General features: G+C 40.4%; 2 protein-coding genes across 9 annotated transcripts in view; one reads left to right on the plus strand and one right to left on the minus strand.

The window, feature by feature from the left end:
• The first annotated feature begins 20 nt into the window (after positions 1 to 20).
• Positions 21 to 9,637, plus strand: UNC50 (unc-50 inner nuclear membrane RNA binding protein). 4 transcript variants are annotated; one of them, XM_050931833.1, is made up of 6 exons: positions 21 to 98; positions 3,133 to 3,416; positions 6,041 to 6,161; positions 8,065 to 8,204; positions 8,289 to 8,390; positions 9,238 to 9,637. In XM_050931833.1, exons 2-6 carry the CDS (start codon positions 3,137 to 3,139, stop codon positions 9,372 to 9,374), a joined length of 780 nt encoding a protein of 259 aa, XP_050787790.1. In that variant the 5' UTR covers positions 21 to 98; positions 3,133 to 3,136; the 3' UTR covers positions 9,375 to 9,637. The 4 variants fall into 4 exon arrangements, with proteins under 4 accessions (XP_050787790.1, XP_050787803.1, XP_050787812.1 ...); XM_050931846.1 differs by having other exon boundaries at positions 29 to 94; XM_050931855.1 differs by having other exon boundaries at positions 46 to 163.
• A 3,940-nt stretch (positions 9,638 to 13,577) lies between these two features.
• The window catches only part of MGAT4A (alpha-1,3-mannosyl-glycoprotein 4-beta-N-acetylglucosaminyltransferase A), a 144,391-nt gene continuing 136,264 nt past the window's right edge, over positions 13,578 to 21,704 (minus strand). For 3 of the 5 annotated variants that reach the window (XM_050931772.1, XM_050931782.1, XM_050931761.1), the window contains exons 14-16: positions 16,891 to 16,957; positions 14,300 to 14,412; positions 13,578 to 14,090 (exon numbers count right to left, since the gene is read on the minus strand). In XM_050931772.1, the coding sequence (XP_050787729.1) occupies positions 14,064 to 14,090; positions 14,300 to 14,412; positions 16,891 to 16,957 (207 nt within the window). In that variant the 3' untranslated portion in view covers positions 13,578 to 14,063. The other 2 variants (XM_050931792.1, XM_050931799.1) reach the window with 2 other exon arrangements.

Raw genomic sequence — 21,704 nt, forward strand, 5'->3', positions numbered from 1 at the left:
ACTACCATACCCAGCATGCCCTGCGGCCCAGGGTCACGGACCGGGTCAGGGGGCGCGCGCCGTTCTACGTTGCCGGAAGCAGCTGGAGTTTGCTGTGGGTGCGCGCGGCTACGGGCGACCCTCGCGCTGTGTGTGGTTGGGAGGGGCGGGGCTGGAGCGGCAGGTGAGCGGGGCAGTTATGGGTGGAGTTCTCGCCCCCCGGGCTTGGGATCCCTGCGGGGTGGGGGCCCCTCCCTTCTACGGCTGCGCGCGCGGCCCTCACTCCCCGCCCCCACCGTCGGGTCCTCAAAGGAGGCGATCCCCGCGTCGCGCCTCGGAGCACGTGCCCCGGGCAGATCGTTGCTGGGGAGGCGGGAGCTGAGGGCGGAAACGTCTCTACCCCAGGGGGCGGCGCGCGGCGGGGGGGGACTTGAACCGGGGGTGGGGTGGTCTCCATCGGTGCTGCCGAAGCGGTTCCACTTTGCGGGGGCGCTTAACTAGCCTCGGCCTGAGAGCGACTCTAGCCCAGCGTTAAGGCGGGGCCCAGGGCGCGCACTGGCGGGACTTACTGGCTGTCCTGCCTCTCAGGCATCAGGGACGGTCACTGCTGGGGGCGGGATGTGAGATGGTTTGAGTTGGTATCTGAGGTGGCTCAGCATTTGTTCTTTCTCGTGCTCAGGGTCTAACTATCCCCATATTTGGGCTGGGGTGGCAGGTTTGGAGAAATTTTGGTAGTGCCCAGAAAACCCCCCATCTCCACACAGCACCTGCTTAAGGCTCTGGGAGGGAGTTTGGGTGGGAGGTGGAGGCCCTGGGTTGGAGATTGGGGTGCAGGCTCTGAGAGGGAGTTTGGCTGCAGAAGGGGTGAGAGGTGGGGGTAGGAGTCTGGGGTGCAGCCTCCGGGCTGGGGCAAGGGATGGGGGTGCAGGAGGGAGTTGGGGGCAGGAGAGGGTGTGTCGAAAGGGGGTGGGAGTGCAGGCTCTGGGACAGAGTTTGGGGATGGGAGGGGGTGCAGGGTGAGGGCTGTGGGGATGGAGATGAGGGGTTTGGAGTGTGGGGTAAGGGCTGTGGGGTGGGGATGAAGGGTTCATGATGCAGGAGGAGGCTTGGCTGGGGCAGAGCGTTAGGATGCAGTGGGATGAGGGCTCTGCCTCGGGATGAGGGGTTTGGGGTGTGGGAGGGGCTCAGGGCTAGGGCAGAGGGTTGGCGTGCAGGGGGATGAGGGCTCTGGGGTGGGGCAGGGATGGGGATGAGTTTGGGGTGCAGGCAGACTGCCCTGGGGCTGGGGCCAGAGAGGAAGAGGCTGAGCGGAGACAGCCTGGAGCTGCAGGGGAGAGGTAGAGACATGCTCCTGGGCCCGGTAGGAGGTGTGCAGGGGCAGCACGTGGGGGCCGGGGCACACTCAGGGGAGGTGCAGGGCGCCAGCAGCCAGGGCCGGGGGAGAGACCTGGCCCCAAACATTGGTGGAGCCGGGCCCTGAATATTGCTGGAGCCCGGGCACCACGGGCCCATAGAACTCGCTGCCCCTGTATTTTGGGTCAGGCAGAGAGTTCACCTAGGTCAGATTGGTAGTGACTTCAGCATTTGGGGTATTTTGCCTTCCCCTGCAGTGTGTGAGTGTGGGTCACTTGCTCGGATTATCTGGGTATATCTCAGTCACTACTTTGCCATTGCAGGAGCCTCAGGCATTGGTGCACCTCAGACTATGACACTACCGATCTTATAGTGGCACAGCTATACCGCTACAGCTGTGCCACTGTAAAGTCTCCTGTGTAGCTGCTCTGTGCTAACAGCAGAGAGCTCTCCTCCTGTCATAATTAAGCCACCCCAATAAGCAGTGGTAGCTATGTCAGCAGGAGAGCATCTCCCACCAACATAGCGCTATCCACACTGGCACTTTTGTCAGTGAAATGTATGTTGGTCGGGGGTGGTTTTTTCCCCCACCCCCAGTCCGACAAAAGTATTACTAACAGAAGTGCTAGTGTAGATGTAGCCTTAGTCCTGCCTATTCTCTGCCTGTGACACATCATAGTCTCGTCTCCTGTGGGCAGTAATATTTTGGTGGTTTAGTTTAGTGTAGGGTTCTGAGTGGTGGTGGTGGCCTGTGATATACAGGCAGTCGAACTAGATTATCTGGTGGTCCTTTCAGGCCCTTAAACTATGACTGATATTCAGAGATCTGAGTTCAAGACCCGGTTGCATTGACTATTTAATTATTAATACAAAGTGGAACAGCTTCAACAGGACAGATTGAGAGACCCACCCCAGAATACCCAATAATCAGTTGGCACTCATCTGAAACATGGAAGACTTGGGTTCTCCCCACCTCAGGCAAAGGGGAATTTTGAATCCAGGGTTCTCAGAGCCTGGGTAAGTGCCCTGCCCCTGGGCTGAAGTTTATAAGTGGGGAGACAATCATCTTGTCTTCATTTTGTTTTGTTTGTTGCAAGAAAGAGCTTAGGTAGGGAGAAGGTTCATGCCTTTGAATCCAACGCAAACAGAGGTGGCTCTCTCTAGCCCAGAATTACATGCCTATGTTTCTTTGAGGAGTGGGGCACACTGAATTTTTATCTGAAATAATTAAAATATAATGCAGTGTAAAATAGAACATCTTTAACAGTAAAAGCATTCAAGGGCAATTGTAAAACTGTACATTTATACTTAGTGCTTGAAGTGCTTTGTTTCCAGAGCATTGTACAAAGATTGTCACAGCACCCCATGCAGTAGGCAGGTAAATATTTGTGTTATACATGGAAAGGGGAGGGATAGAGAGGTTACATAATTTGTCATAGGCCACATACTGAATTAGTAGCAGATTGGAATTAATTTGTATTATTGGTACCAATCCTGGTGCATAGGTCTTTTAACTATGGTATTTCAGTACACTGTTTTTAGGCAGCAGAAAGGTGAATCAATTAACATAAACGGCCAAATTTTGAAAGGGGCACACTCTAGCTTATAGTTTTTCACGTAGTCTTGCTGTCACAAGAACTAGTATTTAGCTAGCTACTTGCCTGATTACTCTTGGAAATTAGATTGATATCTAAATGCCATAATTAACACTGCATAATTTAAAACGCTTCTAATTTTACATCCGTCATTTCTAAGATTATGTAAAATAAATTAGTTTTAACTTTAAAATCTTTCCTTCAGAAAAATGTTGCCGACCACTTCAGTTAGTTCCCCAAATCAGGGCAATGGTGCGTTAAACTCCAGGGATGCAGCAAGACATACAGCGGGTGCAAAACGCTACAAATATCTAAGGAGGCTCCTTCACTTCCGGCAGATGGACTTTGAGTTTGCTCTTTGGCAGATGCTCTACCTGTTCACTTCACCACAGAGAGTTTATAGAAACTTTCATTACCGAAAGCAAACAAAGGACCAGTGGGCAAGAGATGATCCTGCTTTCTTGGTATTGCTGAGTATTTGGCTGTGTGGTGAGTGTCTGTTTCCATGACCAGCAAAAATGAGGTGGGAAGGAGGAAGAATTGGGCATTAGCCTAAGATTAGGGAGGCCTGGGTTCAAGTCCTTGCTCTGCCACAGACTTTCTGTGTAATCTTTGGCAACTCATTTATGCCTCACTTCCTCATCTGTAAAACGGGGTAAATAGTAGTTCCCAACCTTACATGAGTGCTGTGAGGATAAACATGTTAAAAAGTTTGTGAAGTGCGCAGCTACTACAGTGATGGTGGCCATATAAGTACCTAACATAGATAAGATCTTTTTCTTTTCAATAAAGTTGCAGGAATGTACCTTCGCAGGGGGGTTTTCAGCACCCTGGGGGTTTTTTCTGTAGAGGCCCAAAAAAGCTGATGAGTTATCTACACTCAAAGGTTACAGTAACCATTCAGAAATTAGAGAACCAGGGTAAACCGCAGGGTCTAGCTGTATCTAGAATCCTCTAAAGTCTTCTTTATGTTTATTGTAATCAAGTCTTGTCTCTGTTCTGTGTTTCAAACTGAGGGGGGTTTCAATAATTGTGTCATAGCAAAGACAACCAGAGGAATGAATGACTGTTTTTTTAAATAGTTGAAAATTTGGATGATTAGAAGATGGGATGTATTATTGTTATGTGTATTACCATAACACACAGGCACCCAAATTGTAGACTAGGACCATTGTGCTAGTCACTGTGCAAAAACAGAACAAAAAGACAATCCCTAATGTTGAATCCATTACAGGCAAAGTACCCTTTACACAAGGGTCTGTCCTTGCTCCCCTTCTCATCTACCTCTATACCTTATCTCTGGGTCATCTTATCTATAAACAGAAATATGCTGATGGCTCACAGATTTGCCTTTCTGTCCAAACTAAAATCTTGGACTGTCTCTCTGACCTCCCTCATGGATGTCTAGCTGCCAGCTCAAGCTAAGCATGGCTAAAACAGAGCTCCTATTCTGCAAACTCCCGTCCCCCCCATACCTTCCTGCTACCTCCTTTCTTGATCACTGTGGATAACCCCACCATCCTGCCTGTCACTCAGACCTGTAATCCAAACATTATCTTGACTCAGGCCTCTTGGTAGGTCATTACATCCAGGGTGTATCTAAGGATAGGCCTTTCTTATCCATCCATCCAGCTAAAACTCTTGTCCAAGGTGTCATCATCTCATGTTTCAATTACTGTAACATCCTTCTTTCTGGCCTTGACAAATGCAGTCTTGCCCCACTCCTATCCATTCAAAATGCTGCTGCAAAGATCATTTTCCTAGCCTGTGCTTTGACCACATCACCCCTCTCTTTGAATCCCTCTACTGGCTGCCTCTTCGCTATCACATCAAACATACGATGCTTGTGTTCACCTTCAAGGTCCTTCGTGATCAGTCCCCAATCTACCTGTCACTTCTCATTTGCTATCAGTCTGTGGATGTTCACTTCCTTTCCTACGATGCCAGCCTCCATTGCCCACTATTCCCATTGTTAAATTTTCAAACAGCGCCTTCATGCTTTCTCCCATGCTGACCCACACGCTTGGGAGGAGCGCTCTGTAAACATCAGCAAAGGATCATCATCTACCTTCAAAAGCCTTCTCAAAACTCTCCTTTGCTGTAATGCCTACAGAACCCTTGGCAACAATTAGGCTGCTTGTATGCTGAGACCTCTGCCTATCATGCTGTCCAGTATTGTCTCATTGTTTCCTCCTATACTTTATCTATTTGTTGTCTTTTGTCTGATACTTACATTGTAAGCCCCTGCAGGCAGAGACTCACTTTTTGTACTGTACCTAGCACAGTGGGGTCGTAGTCCACAACTAGGGCTCCTAGGTGCTATGATAATACAAATAATACAGAGACCAAAGCCGCAGCGAGACATTTCAGCCATCACCAATCAAAAGAAAATCTTTTGCATGTAAGCTTCAGTTCAGATTGTGTTTTCACTATTGCCTTTCAAAAGACTACATCCAGCCTGTTTTTGACATGGCACAGTACCTGCAGTCATAACAAAGCTGTTACTTCTGAAATTCTAATGTTCCTTTGGTTGGATGGGAAATATTTCCTAGATCCTTTTGTGTTTCACGGATGTTTTCCTAAAGCTGCCAAACAAACTCCATAAGAATGTGTCTTATGTGTACTGCATTTTCATTCAACTAAAATAGACTGGAACTCTGAATGCCAGTCTGAAGGACATCTGAGTCTTCAGAGCCAGAAGACTATGCACTGTCATGTGATTTTGTTGTAACTGAAAGCAGTGTGTCTTCAGCTCTGCTTGTTGCTCTTACTCTGCACTTCTGCTTAACCAGGTATCGTCTTCATAAAAAGATTGTAAATTTAAAAATGTGAGATTAGTTCAATGGCAGTAGTGCCACACACTGAACCTAAGCCAACCACAAGTGGTTTGGTATGCAGCGTTTGAATGAAAAAAGGGGCTGCCTTGCAGAAGATCTTAGGGGTGAGGAGGAATAAAGGGGAAAATGTTGAGATTTCAGGAGATCTCCTCCAAAAAGTTAACCTCTGGAATGTCAGAGTTTGAGGAATTTGCATTGTTTGGTGCTGCAGCATTTTTCCAGCTAGGAAAGATTAATTTCTCTTTTTCCCCTTCTCTCTCTCCCCCCCGTCCCCAGTCTCTACTATAGGATTTGGATTTGTGCTGGACATGGGATTTTTTCAAATGATAAAGCTACTTCTTTGGGTTGTGTTTATAGACTGCGTAGGCGTTGGCCTTCTAATAGCAACTTTAATGTGGTAAGTAAATAATTCCACCTAGAACTAAGTTGGGCATTGCTATAGGGCAGTTGACAAGTCCCTGTTGCTGAGACATTGTACTTAAATGTGTAACGATATGGCTGCTTAGAAGAAACGGTTAAGAATTTTCATTGGCTGTGAATAGAGCACTATTATTAGGAAAGAGCATTAGAAAATATTTATTTTGCTTGACCTTTTTCTGCAAAAAAAAAGGTTAATACTTACAGGAAAGTTGTCACTTACACCTCTCAGTGCCTATTTTCCTGCTGAGTTCTCCTGGAAGCAGTGGCATGTCCCTTCTCCAGCTCCTAGGCAGAGGCGCAGCCAGGCGGTTCTGCATACTGCCCCATCCACAGGCACTATCCCTGCAGCTCCCATTGGAGCACATAGGAGCTGGAGCAGGGCCATGCCATGGCTTCTGGGAGCCATGTGGTGCAGCCCCTGACCCAGCGCCCCAGCTGGAGCACCAGAAAGCTCCAAACCCCACTCCCCAGTGGGAGCTTGGGGGCTGGCTTAAAACGGCTCGGCTCACAGGCTGTAGTTTGCCCACCCCTGAGATATAGTGTTCCAATTCTAAGAACCTATCAGGGTAGTGAGGGCCAAGAATCTCCCTGCAGACACAGGAGACTTTTCCAGTACTTGAGGGTAGCACTTGATGATGGGGCAGGAGTTGAGAATATGTTGGATGCTGGTTCCTCTGCAGAATTGGGCCTCTCAGGGAAACAGCTGAGAACAGTGGTAGGACTTTTCTCCACTGTTAAGCTGGTCAGAGGAGACCAATAGCAGAGGCAGCGTTCTGCCTTCAGTTGCTTCCTCGAGGCACATGCACAGGAAGGGCTCAATTCTCACACTTGCTCTTTTCTCTGCTGCTTGTGTGGTTCACTTGAAGCAGCAGGGAGGTGGGGAAAAAGGTAGGAAAGCCGTTGTCAAAAATGTAAAGGAAATCGGGGCACTTCAAAGAACTGATTTCTTATTAGTGAAAACAACATTTTAAAGTAGAGTGACCTTGAAAAAGAGAGCAATTCAATATTTGATTAAAAAATTACTTCGGAAGTTTGTTGATCATATGAGGAATGTTCTGCTCTTATTCCAGGTTTAAGCCCAGAATGAATGATCAAATTCTTAGCTCTTCACTCAGGTTTTAATTAGGCAAAACTTCCATAGACTTCAGTGGAAGTTTGCCTGAGAAAATTAGGCTAAACTATGGATTTGGTCCATAATCTCAAGACCAGAAACCACGTTTGGCCTGCTTTGTTTTTGGCTGCAGCAAGTAATGTGGTACTCGTATCAAGTTAGTACCCGTATTTTGTTGCCTTTTTTGGTGGAGCTGGGGCGTTTATTAAATGTGTGCATTCTGTCCCTAAAATTGAATGCAACTGAACTATTTTTGTAACACAGGAAATGTGAAGAGGTAGGCTGTACCCAGCCTTTTTGGGAAGTGAGTGGATGGGCAACTGAAAGACACTGCTTCTTCAATATCCTGTAATTACACCAGCAGTCTTTGCAAAAGGAAGCTGCTGTTCTCCTGTGCACAGTGTTTGCACTTCCTGCTCAGCATGAAAGAATGTGACTACTGCTGAGAGAGAAATAGGATAACAAAAGCTGGTCTGCGCTGTCTTTGAGGAAATACTCACCTTTGTTTGGGCTACCTTTGTTTGGGCTACCATGTTTTATTCACACATTAGGGAAACATTTTTCAGTCATCTGAGGTTGGCAATTATGGAGAGACATTTGCAAGGATTGAATATATGAATTAAATGGTAAAGACTTGAGGTTCTTTCCTGTATGCGACTTCATTACTTTAACTATAGGTGGAATGTCAAATTAATATTATAACTTTAGGAAACATGAAAGTGTGAAATTGTCTCATAACTTATTCCTTTTGAATTTCTTTTCCGATTAGGTTTATTTCTAATAAGTACTTGGTAAAGCGACAGAGCAGAGACTATGATGTGGAATGGGGATATGCCTTTGATGTTCATCTGAATGCTTTCTATCCACTTCTAGTCATTTTGCATTTTATCCAACTGTTTTTCATCAATTGTAAGTAGAACATCCTTTTTAATGCTTTTTGCCATCGTGCTGGGCCTCAGGCAGGTAATAGAGCAACAGTCTTCTCTTTTACAGATGTTATCTCGTCAACCTCATTCATGGGATATTTTGTTGGGAATACAGTATGGCTCATTGCAATTGGTTATTATATCTACGTAACATTTCTTGGGTACAGTGGTAAGTAATTTCAAAAGCCTTTATTAGGCAATTGACTATATGAAAACAACAGAGCCTTAGCCCAATAAGTTACTTTAACTTATGAATTCATAGGTCTGCAATGATCATCTCAAATGCAGAAGAATTCAGTGTTGATTTATTTTTAAGCTGTCCCTCCTAGATAGATGTCTTGTCTTCACTGTTTAATGAAGCAATTCCACATGCTCCCTTGGCAGCTTGTGCAATGCTGATACATTTTTTCTGAACATCACTTTTCCCCTATTTCCTTCCAAACCCAATACTTCGTCTGTCCTGGGTGGTTGGAGTTAATCATTTGTAATCCTCTGCCAAGAATGCTAGGTACTCCCTTATCTAAATGTCCAAACTAGGTTAAAAAGTTTATACCTAAAGGACTTGTCACTTCATGGAGTGGTATTAAAACACTCTTTGCACAGAAGATATTGGTACTCATGCTCACCATTGTGTTGTACTATAATCCAATTAATATGCTACTTCAAACCTTAAGACCCTTCCATTAGTTTTGGACTCCAAGATTGACTAGCGAGGAGTAATGCAACAAAATCATTGAGCAGGTTGGCTGTACTAATGTATACAGACCTACCTCAATTACTCCTCTCCTCTGATAGAAGCTATTCTGTATCTGGGCAAAGGGCTGCAGAATCAGCATGGCAGGGATGATAAATAGGCACCTAGTTTTAATCAGGCTGTTAAGAAATTGATGAAATGCTGGCAGCCTTTCCCCAGGGTCCTTCTGGATGTAACAGTTTATGGTTTTGGTCCATTAATGCAACTAATTGCTGGTTTTAAATAATTTTGTACTCTGATTATAATTGTATTTCTTTTCTAGCATTGCCGTTTTTGAAGAACACAGTTATCCTTTTGTATCCATTTGCACTCTTAATTCTGCTATATGTGCTCTCATTAGCACTGGGATGGAACTTCACCAAGACACTTTGTACTTTCTATGAATTCAGAGTGAAATAAAAACAGGTCTTCATATGTCTCTACTGTGTAGTTTGTCTTAGCTGCTGACAGTATGAACATCAAGACCTCTCGTTGTAAATGGTTGTACATTTTCTTTGTAGATAAGTGTAAAAAGCTTGAAGTGTCTATTGCAATTTTTAATGATTAAAGTATTTACAAACAGTAAAATTGTTAGGTATTCTGTATGAATACTTTTGCAGTACATTCCTCAAGACAAACTACCTGTACATTTTTGTAATAAATCTACTTATGAATAAGTTGAATAGCCTAATTCTCACCGCTGATATGGTACTTATCCCCTTAAGACACATTAAGTTTGAAGACAACTAGCCTCCATCTATTTGTTCTACTAAGTGATTTATAATGTTTATTATTGTGTGATTCTCAGGTTTAATGCCTCTTCCGTTTAGCTACACTAATAATGCCTGACTGCTGCTCAGTCACATGCTCTAGCTACTCACGTCAATATTGTATGGTCTAAGTTCTTACAGTGCATCAGCCACATCTGCCACTCCGAGCAGCTGGAGTCAGCCAAAGCAAGGACTCCTGCATGGGGGCAGGTAGTGAAATTAGGCCCACCCCTATGGATTCAAAGGTACAGCTGTGACCCCCCGCCCCCACAGACCTGTACTATAGGGATACTAGGACCCAGGTGCTGCCTCCCCTGCCATACAGCTCTGGGGCAAAAAAAATGTAGACAATCAGTGTGAGACTCTGCTTGCCTTCCACCCCTGTGTCCTGTCTATTTAGATTGTAAGCTTTTAGGAGCAGGGACTTTCTACTACCATGTTTCTACAGAACCTAGCCCAGTGGCACTATTGTAATAAGGATGACTAATAACTTTTTCACAAATTAATTCTTGGCTAGCATTGAAGTTTTTGTATGTGTCACCATAGGTGCCCACTTTCTCGTGGATGCTTGACTTCGCTTCCCCCATGTGTGCTAACTCTGCCAAACAGCTGTTTAGCACTGGGAGGTAGGTGGAGGAGCAGGAATGCAGCATGCTCGGGGGAGGGGAGCTTGGCTGCTGGTGGGTGCAGAGCACCCACTAATTTTTCTCTGCACTTGTTAATTGAAGAGCAGTCTCTGCAGTTCAATACAGAAGGTTTGAGACATGGCATTTAAAGTACTATATTCAATCCCTATTTAACATGCCTTTTGACTGTTTGAAATTTGGACTCAACACCTTAAAATATTGCTAAAGCAACATGTGGGGTCTCTTAGGGACAGAAGTATTCTCTCTCAGCTTATGTAAGAACTACAGAACAGTTTTTTTAAAGCCTTTATTTCAAATATACATGAATAGCTATGGCACATAGAAACATTGATGAAAGGCACAGTTGACATGACCCATATCAGGTTTTCAAATATAGCAGCAAGTTTTAAACAAATTAGCCGATTATAAAAATCTATTACAGCAGGGGTTGGTTAATGAAAAGATCGGGAAAAATGTACAGAATAAGTTTTGCCAGAAAAGAATGTTTCAGGATCGAACAGTACTGGATTCCACAAGGCAATAGTACAAACTGACAACCAGCCCTCTGAAAATGAAGATTGCAATTTTCCAAAAGCAGTGCTCAGTATCAAACTCAAGTATCAGGTTTTAATTTCAAAAAGGGTATTTTTAAACAGCAACCTAGTTACAACAGGACTTCAATATTTGATTACTAGAATTTGATATTTCTAGAAAAAAATAACTACATTTACCTTAAAATACCAAATCTGCTGGCAGTTCATTTTACAGTAGTGTATCGAAGAATGCACTCCAAGTCATCTATTGAAATCTCAGCAAACACTGAGCAACAAAGAAAAATTTACTATTTCAACAAGTAAAGCACTATACCTTTGATCTTGGGGAGGCTGAGAATTTCTGTTGTGACCTGCTGTACACTGGCACAAAGTGAGACCTCCTGACCTGCAGGCAGCCACCAATTAACACTTTAAAAAAAAAAGCCTTCCTTACTTCATAGGAACGTTTAGCACCAGTGATGATGATCATGTCAGCTACCATTAAAGTCAACAGTAATGATGTTTTGCAACCTGCACCACTAAAATTAATGGGAGTAGGATGACTGCTGATCATGTAAAGATATCAGAGTTTGTCCCTCTGAAACAAAGTTTCATAGTTCTCAACATTAAGCTACCTAGAGTTCTAGCTCAATCTTACAGTAGAAATCACAAAAAACCCACTCGAGAACACTGAAATCAAGAAACATGACACACAATGACAAATTCTTGGTGTCAATATTTACACCAATCAAATTCCATTTCCAAAAACAGCAGCATAGCAGTATGCCACCCTTTCTGTATTAAATTGTAATGTTAGTTGTAAATATGAATAAGCATAACCATGCTTTTAAAAATGAGTAGAGTTTTCGTTTTAGTCCAATTTCAAAATGGATCCTTGTTAAGAAGGAACCTTAAACTTAAGCAAATATTTCATTTCATGAAACAATGGTCTCGGAATAAATTTGTATTCTTGTTTTCAGAGGAAAGCACAGATTAGAAACAAAATGTAAATTAATACTGTACTCCTTTTGGAGCAGATATTTCAAATAAAAAAATCAAGGAATTACTGAAGAGATTTTATACTTACTTATGGAAAAAATGAAGGAAAAAGTACAAAATTGTCTAGTCTTGCCAAAAGACTAAACATGATCCCTCAACATACTCAAAGGTATATGTATTGCTTATTATAAGGCAGAAGTACAAAATCATTCTGCCTTAAATTTAGCCAGTATCTTATCTCAGATTTACAAGAGACTCTAATGATTTTCTAGTCTAAATTTTTAAAAGGCTCAAAAAGTCAGTGATGGGGTGAGAATTCTGATCTGGTCCATAACTACTATACCTGCCTTGAGGGTAGAACTAACAAAGAAACAACACAGAAGTGTGTTCAGTTTGGGGTGAGTTTCTACACATTTAGAGATGTTAGGAGTTTCTTATATGTTGAACGTTGCTTTAGGAACACTGGGCTGACAGAATAAACCCACTGCTCAGAGGAAAGGCACCTAACAATGGTACTGGGTAAATTTATTATAAATCATTTTAACTTAATGGAATCATAAGACAACATTTGTTGGCATTGCTTGTTTTGTTCAGAAACATATCTGACTTAAAAATTAAGTCATGATACAAAATTTAACAAATAGCTATTTAAATTATTGGCATCAGTCGCAGGTAAAATTGGGGGAAAAATAAACCCAATCATTTCTCAGATCTATGCTGAGATGTGATAAAAAAAACTACTAGATTCTAATGACCTGTTAAACAGCATTACATGTTATGAACAGTGCTGTAGCAGCACAAAGAGCTCATGCTGTCTGGGCTGCTCATCAGTTAAACAAGTATTGTTCTTTTCCTTGAAGCACAAAAGGCAGGAAACTGACTTTGGTTTTGATTCTATTAAAGGCAATGCAAGTCTTGTAATTGATTCTCATGGAAGTTGGATAGGACTCACCCTTTAAAAAAAAATCACCCACTACAACATTTGCCTAAGGTAAATACTGAAATAAAAACATTTTAAGAGAGACCTATAATGAGGTTAATTACAAGTGTTTAATTACTGATATTTTTATCAGGAAAAATAATATGTAGGATTGTAGTCATTCAAAGTACTGAATAGAATTTGTATGTCTGGGCACAGACAAAATTCAAAATTTACAGCACAAATATAGGGAATGCTTTTCTATACAGAGAATGAATTTGTTCGGTTTAGGAACTATCTACAAAGTTTTAAAAAGGGATAGCTTGGTATCAAAATCTCCCTCTAAAATGTGATGGATTGAACTTAAAATCACTGCAGATTTAGCATTTACGTTATACTGAAATATTAAGATACGTCAACATGCTTTTTATGTGGCTATGCCCTGTAATCAGTGGAATATGGTAGCCCCCAAGAATAATGTTCTTCAGAACTCTGGCAATTAAGGCGTGCTTATGCTTTGAACCGATCTCAGATTTTGTGGTACAAAACTACTTAATTTAGCAACTCAATTTAGTTTTCTTAACCATGGCAGTATAGTTGAAATATGGTGGTAATTTTTTATGTTGTTTGCAGTTGAAAAGAAAAATGTAGAAAGATAATTCAAGCTAGATAATCCATAAAAAAAACCTATATCAATTTAAAATTTTACTGCATAAAAATATGTACTTTTCAAATTATTTTAATAAATTAAATATCCCTAATGTTTTTTATATATCTATATATCTATATATAGATATAAATATATCCTGATAATCTATAAAAGAGGGTTTTGTTGTAGCAAAATAAATGGAACCCCAAAAGTACCCCCTTCATAAAATTTAATTGTATTTTTTCATCTTCAAGAAACGTAAGAATATGTACAACTTCTCCGTATTACTATACTATCAAAATAGTATGGGTTACGGGTAGCAGGCTTCTGCAACCATAAGATGGTAAAGTCATGTAAAAATGTAGGACAACTTGGATCTCAGATGAACGTTATTAGTGTGGAGAATCAGTTTCTGGATGGATATGACAAAAAGGGTTACTTACAATCTTCTCATCTACAGTAGATTTCACAAGAGGTAGAGTTCAAGTGAAAAATAAAAGACAATTGGAATAAGGTGCATGCTCAGCATTTTCAATTTGTGACTTATTAAAGATGTAGGGTATTATAGGAAAAGTTTACAAAGATTTTCTCTTTTCTTCCAAACAGATTTTGATCAGGTTGTGACTTTTTTAATGTGAATCTAAAATGAAGAATTGAAAAAAAATCATACATTAAAAAAATCCATACGTTTTAGTATATTACAGTAAATCTTAATTTTTAGACAATTATAAAAGAGAAACAGCTTTCTGATTAATCCAAAATTCTTAGCTTCAAATATGTTGATGCAATTAAAAACATTGCATATTTGATATTCTGATTTTAAAAGGGGTAAAGTATACAATATCTCACCTCATTCAGAATTGCCCAGACTGCTGAGTTTTGTATTACCGAAAGCCGAAATGATGAAATAGGGTTTAGACTTGGGTCAACTATCCCTTCTGCTATACCACTTTCAAATTTACCTTTAAATGAACAAAAGCATATCCTAAATAAACAATCTCCAGACAAAATACAAGATCTGGTTTGTAGAAACGTTTCTAATTAAAGTGAATATTAGGGCTGTCAAGCGATTAAAAAAATTAATCACGATTAATCACACTGTGAAACAATAGCATGCCATTTATTTAAATATTTTTGGATGTTTTCTACATTTTCAACTATATTGATTTCAGTCAACACAGATTACAGAGTGTATAGTGCTCACTTTATATTATTTTTAATTACAAATATTTGCACTATAAAAATATATTTTTTTCAATTTTCAATTTTACCTCATACAAGTACTGTCGTGCAATCTCGATCATGAAAGTTGAACTTACAAATGTAGAATTATGTACAAAAAAACTGCCCTTCAAAAATAAAACAATGTAAAATTTTGGAGCCTGCAAGTCGACTCAGTCCCACGGCTTGTTCAGTCAATCCCTTACATAAATAAGTTTCTTTACATTTGTAGGAGATTACAATGTCACCTGAAAGTGAGAACAGGCATTCACATGGCACTGTTGTAGCCAGTGTCACAAGATATTTACATGCCAGTTGCGCTAATGATTCATATGTCCCTTCATGCTTCAACCACCCTTCTGGGGACATGCATCCATGCTGATGATGGGTTCTGCTCAACAACAATCCAAAGCAGTGCGGACCAACTCATGTTCATTTTCATCATCTGAGTCAGACGCCACCAGCAGAGGGTTGATTTTCTTTTTTGGTGGTTCAGGTTCTGTAGTTTCCGCATTAGAGGGTTGCTCTTTTAAGACTTCTGAAAGCATGCTCCACACCTCGTCTGTCTCAGATTTTGGATTGCACTTCAGATTCTTAAACCTTAGAGCAAATGCTGCAGCTATTTTTACAAATCTCACATTGGTACCTTCTTTGAGTTTTGTCAAATCTGCAGTGAAAGTGTTCTTAAAATGAACATGTGCTGGGTCATCATCCGAGACTGCTATAACACAAAATATATGGCAGAATGCGAGTAAAAAAGAACAGGAGACGTAGAATTCCATCCCAAGGAGTTCAGTCACAAATTTAATAAAGGCATTATTTTTTAACAAGCATCATCAGCATGGAAGCATGCCCTCTGGAATGGTGGCCGAAGCATGAAGGGGCACACGAATGTTTAGCATAGCTGGCACGTAAATACCTTGCAACACTGGCTACAAAAGTGCCATGTGAATGCCTGTTCTCACTTTCTGGTGATATTGTAAATAAGAAGATGGCAGCATTACCTCCTGTAAATATAAGCAAACTTGTTGGTCTTAGAGATTGGCTGATCAAGAAGTAGGACTGAGTGGACTTGTAGGCTCTGAAGTTTTACATTGTTTTGTTTTTGAGAGCAGTTATGTAACAAAAAAAAAATCTACATTTGTAAGTTGCACTTTCACAACAAAGAGATTGCACTACAGTACTTGTATTAGGTGAATTGAAAAATACTATTTCTTTTATCATTTTTAGAGTGCAAATATTTGTAATAAGATAATGTACGCTTTGATTTCAATTACAACACAGAATACAATATATATGAAAATATAGAAAAACATCCAAAATATTTACATTTCAATTGGTATTCTATTGTTTAACAACGCGATTAATCACGATTCATTTTTTAATCATCATTAATTTTTTGAGTTAATCGCGTGAATTAACTGTGATTAATCGACAGTCCTAGTGACTGTCTATTCAATAAATGGATTTGCAATGCTACAGTCATGAATTGGCTGCAGTAATTCACCATAAATAAGTTTTTGAGTGTTTTTTTTTTTTTTGCTTAACTCTAATAGGAAGATGGAACGTTACACCACTACCCAAAAATCTTCCATAATCCTCAGAGCTCTTTACCATCAGCTTCAGTTTTTCATTGGCAAATATTGCAGTACATATAGCCTCAGCACACAGACTAAGCAGCAGAAGCACTAATAAGGAATGAAAAAGCTTAAATTCAGTGTAGCTGTGGGTGTTAAATACCTCTGAAAATCAGGCCACTTTTGGTTAGATTGGATTCAGAGGTCAAATTTTAGGAAACCAGCTTTTAAATTTTGACTTAAATATATATAAACTACATTAAGAATGTATGGATACTGGTATTCCTACTGGTAGAAACTTTGATTATATCAGAATGAAGAAATATGATGTTGTGAAGGCTATTAATAGACCAAAGCAAAAAAGGAATAAAAACTTTAACTATAATACTTTAAAAAGTGATGAATAAAATCCTTTTCTTCCACTACAACTAAGAATCACATCAGAACTTCATTCATTAAATCAACCTTAAAAGGGCAAATAACATTTACAAGGTCAGTTACGCAATGAGAATGATCAGAAACATATAAAGGCTTTTAAAAAAATAATACTTTACTAATTGATATAGTAATAAAACAAATTTTATTTTTATTTCTGTGTTTGTAAAAGAACGATCATTGCTGTTCTATAGTGCACAGTATTACCTATCCTGAAATAACCGTCCTCCAAGCGTTTGTCTTTGGTTTCCTTGCTTAATACCAAGTCTTCACTCTAACATAAAACAAAGGAAAGCACTTATTTTGCATGTATCTAATAAATCTGCAAGCTAGAGCAAAACGTGGGTGCCCTTGTTCTGCATTTAGAACACTTTCCTAAAACTCTGAACTGGCCTACTATTTCCATGAGCAAACAGATGTTATTTATAGCACAGGCTTTTCTTCAAACAAAACAAAAAAAAAAACCCATCCCAGAACTGACTGTATTTGGCTTCAGGGTAGAAGAGAAAAGTACCACTCGTAAAAACTCATATGATGAAGCACAAGGATATTGCAGATACTGGCATACACAACAGAAAAGACACTCAGGTAAAGCCTGCTCCGCAGCTGATCTGGGGAGAGACAGATTAAGTAACCTCTTCCCCACCCAAAGGACACTCATGAAACCATATACCATACTTTAATCTTAAAATAGGCCTAGCTCATCTGCCTGCTGTATTCAGAAAAAAACCAGATACTTGCTGATTTCTTTTTTGAGTATCCAGGCTTATCATATTCCTGTAGTTGGTTTTTGTTCTCATCTGCAGTTTGAGGAGGCAGGATCAGAAACTTATCGCCCACATTGGGGCTGGCTGCTTTTTCTATAAACTGAGAATGCTTCCAAAGCTAAAACACAGCTCAGTTTGTAACACTAGAACAACAATTAACAATCAACTTCCACTTGAGTAAGTCTATGTACAGAACAATCTGTCCTCAAACAACTTTTACTTACTTCCAATTAACAGGTGGGTCAGAACATTGTGCCGGGGTATTCAGAGAAGTAGTATCAGCAGTTATCAACTTTCTCATTCTTACCTAGGCTCACCATTCCTATAGTGGGAAAGCCCCAAGGAAGGGTAGGCCACAAGCAAGACTACTGAAGCAATGATACTTTAAGAGATTATTAGGTATCATAGTACTGTATGCAATACCCTCCTACTAAGGCAGCATCTGTCAAGGCCTGTGTCCAATTCCCAGCGCCTGTTGAATGCTTAATTAGGTGACTGTTGCTGCCTTACCAACGCCTTTATTCAACACAAAAAATTTACCAGTCCAGGAAGTAAATAATGTCCTTGTTTGAAGAGCTTTATCTTTCCTGTAAACCTGCTTCATAGGCTTCTTTAATGCAATACTCCAGCTATATAGCAATTAATGCTTTAGATGCCTTTTTTTCGCTCTTGTTGCTGCATGACTTTTCTATACATTTACATTCTTGCCAGGTAGATCTTAACAGCTTGGTGGACATCAAATATTTGCTGGAGCTTTGCTTTTGGATGCGTAGAGTTTGTAGAAAATGATGGGAGGACTATCTCCTGGGATCTGTGAAATCCCTAATTTACTTTTGGTAAAAAATAGTTGAGATGAAGATCCATGTGAAAAATACAGTATTTGTAATTCTTCAATACACAGTGCCTCTAGAAAAGACCCTCCATGTACAAAGGGGATGGATACCAGTAAGCTCTCTTTAATAAAGACATAGAAAAATGAAACTGAAGAAAGAAACGTGAACAGTCTAGTAATTGCATCCAGGGTCAGATGAACTAAATCCAAAGGTTTTACTCTGGGGAATTTATGGTGATTAATAAAATTGCTTGATAGGGTTATTCAGAATTAAAGTGGCCTTAATTCAATTTAGTTTAATTCACTTTGGAAGTGAATGTGGTTTAGCTAATTCTACTTCAAATTCACACCTTTAGTTAATATGGATTAATTTTCTAGATATCCATATGTAGGCAAGTCCTCAGATCATAGAAGATTAGGGTTGGAAGGGACCTCAGGAGGTCATCTAGTCCAACTCCCTGCTCAAAGCAAGAACAACCCCAACTAAATCATTCCAGCCAGGGCTTTGTCAAGCTGGGCCTTAAAAACCTCTAAGGATGGAGATTCCACCACCTCCCTAGGCAACCCATTCCAGTGCTTCACTACCCACCTAATATCCAACCAAGACCTCCCACACTGCAACTTGAGCCCATTGCTCCTTGTTCTGTCATCTGCCATCACTGAGGACAGCCTAGCTCCATCCTCTTTGGAACCCTGCTTCAGGTAGTTGAAGGCTGCTATCAAATCCCACTTCACTCTTTTCTTCTGCAGACTAAATAAGCCCAGTTTCCTCAGCCTATCCTCCTAAATCTTGTGCCCCAGCCCCCTAATAATTTTCGTTGTCCTCCGCTGGACTCTTCAATCTGTCCAAATCCTTTCTGTAGTAGGGGACCCAAAACTGGACACAATACTCCAGATATGGCATCACAGATGTGGCTAATATTCCGTTAGCCTTCTTGCAACAAGGGCACATTGTTGATTTATAGCCAGCTTCTTGTCCACTGTAATCCCCAGGTCCTTTTCTGAAGAACTACCACTTAGCCAGTTGATCAGCCTGTAGCGGTGCATGGGATACTTCTGCCCTAAGTGCAGGACTCTGCTCTTGTCTTTGTTGAATCTCATCAGATTTCTTTTGGCCCAATACTCCATAAGAACATTAGAATGGTCACACCAAAGGTCCATCCAGTCCAGAATCCTGTCTGCTGACAGTGGCCAATGCCAGGTGCCCAAGAGGGAGTGAACCTAACAGGTAATGATCAAGTGATCTCTCTCCTGCCATCCATCTCCACCCTCTGACAAACAGAGGCTAGGGACATCATTCCTTACTCATCCTGGCTAATAGCCATTAATGGACTTAACCTCTATGAATGTATCTAGTTCTCTTTTAAACCTTGTTATAGCCCTAGCCTTCACAACCGTCTCAGGCAAGGAGTTCCACAGGCTGACTGCGTGAATAACTTCCTTTTATTTGTTTTAAACCTGCTGCCAATTAATTTCATTTGGTGGTCCCTCGTTCTTACATTATGGGAACAAGAAAATAACTTTTCCTTATTTACTTTCTCCACACCACTCATGATTTTATATACCTCCAATTTGTCTAGGTCACTCTGGACCCTATCCCTACCCTCCAGCATATCTACCTCTCCCCTCAGCTTAGTGTCATCCACAAACTTGCTGAGGGTGCAATCCATCCATCATCCAGATCATTAATGAAGATGTTGAACAAAACTGGCCCCAAGACAGACCCCTGGGGCACTCTGCTTGATACCGGCTGCCAACAGGACATCAAGCTGTTGATCGCTACCCGTTGAGGCCAACCATCTAGCCAGCTTTCTATTCACCTTATAGTCCATTCATCTAATCCATACTTTTTTAACTTGCTGGCAAGAATACGGTGGGAGACTGTATCAAAAACTTTGCTAAAGTCAAGATATATCACATCCACCACTTTCAAACTTTTCAAAGTTTTCTCTGCAATCAATAAGGCTAGAAAATTACTTTATTTTTTGTTTTCCTTTAAAAACGCTAATACCCTCATGTAATCACTTGACTCAAGAAACTAAGAATTTAAGAAAAACAACAAATATGGCAAGACTCACGATAAAAATCACAAGAGTTGGCAACATATTTTAGCCCCTTTTATAAGCTTCTAGTTGTCTTTCTATACATCTTTGGGCTTTATTTAGACATGTAAAATAGTATGATGAAATGTAAACTGTATTAAAATTAATAATTTTAATAATGTTTAGAATTGTATACATGATAAATATATGGATTTTTTAAAAGAAAAATATTGTTGACTAATCAACATGAATCAACCATCAGGAGAAAGGGATATCAAGATATAATCTGATTTACAACACTCTTTACCTGTTCTTGTATGAAATGTTTCCCACCTTTTCCCACCTGACCTCCAAGGTAAAACTAGTGAACTTAAATCAAATTAACATTCTACTGGGTAGAGTAAATATGATGAGCCAAATTTAGGCCTAATTTGGGTACAACTCCATTTCACATCTGTTTATACCAGTTCTGAATTTGGCTAAAGATATTTCCATTGTGAAATTATGCAGCTCTCTAAATAATTTTTGCATTTTCATCAGTTATTTCTTTTTTATAATTTCACTCTTGTAATGTATGTATGAACATCAATAATTTAGGCCTCTCACAACACAAGAAAGTGGGGAGAGGAGAGTGGGTCTTGTTTTGATTAAAATTGTGAAGTAATATCTCAGGAGTGTTGAAGGTAGGATTTGTGTGGGGGAGGCAGATGGGAATAAAGTAGGGGAGAAAGGAATACTAGCAAGACCACTGCTCTGATATCACTTTGAATCATCATATGTTAATCTTCCAGACACAATGGTCAGGGTTCTTCCAGCTGAAAATATCTGCATCAGATGTGTATCATTTGCAATGAGATCAGACACAAATACTTTAGATCACTCTTGATACCTGCTGAAATAACCCTCTTTTTGAAGTAATGTCTTCGCTATTGGAATAATTTTTTTTGTGGTGAAAAAGAGTAAAGATTCTCCTATAGGTACAGTGGTTAGAGTCTGACCACAGACTGGAATTGACTTTATTCACTGCATTGCCATCTTGAGGTAAAATCCAGGTTACTTGTGTAGAAGGAATAAAAAGTTTCAGACTCTGTTCTATTAACTTGACAATTAAGATGCCAAAATAAAGCTTAGCTGGATTTGTGCAGGATCTTTAAGGCTGGACACTCAGTGGATGAAAAATGAGGAAGCAGAGTGAAGCCAATTCCTCCAAAATCCAATTCTTAAAAAAAATAAAAATAAAAGCAGCAGCTAAACAAAAGTAGGTGAGTAAACACTGTTCTCCTCCAGATTACCCATCTTCCTTTTACCAAGCTTTATTCTGAATGAAAGTCTCTGCTCTTTGTAAATAAGGTCTGTTTAAAATAAAGAGGAAAAAATGTG

Source organism: Gopherus flavomarginatus, chromosome 1, assembly GCF_025201925.1.
Source record: "Gopherus flavomarginatus isolate rGopFla2 chromosome 1, rGopFla2.mat.asm, whole genome shotgun sequence".
In the NCBI taxonomy this organism is placed as follows: Eukaryota; Metazoa; Chordata; order Testudines; family Testudinidae; genus Gopherus; species Gopherus flavomarginatus.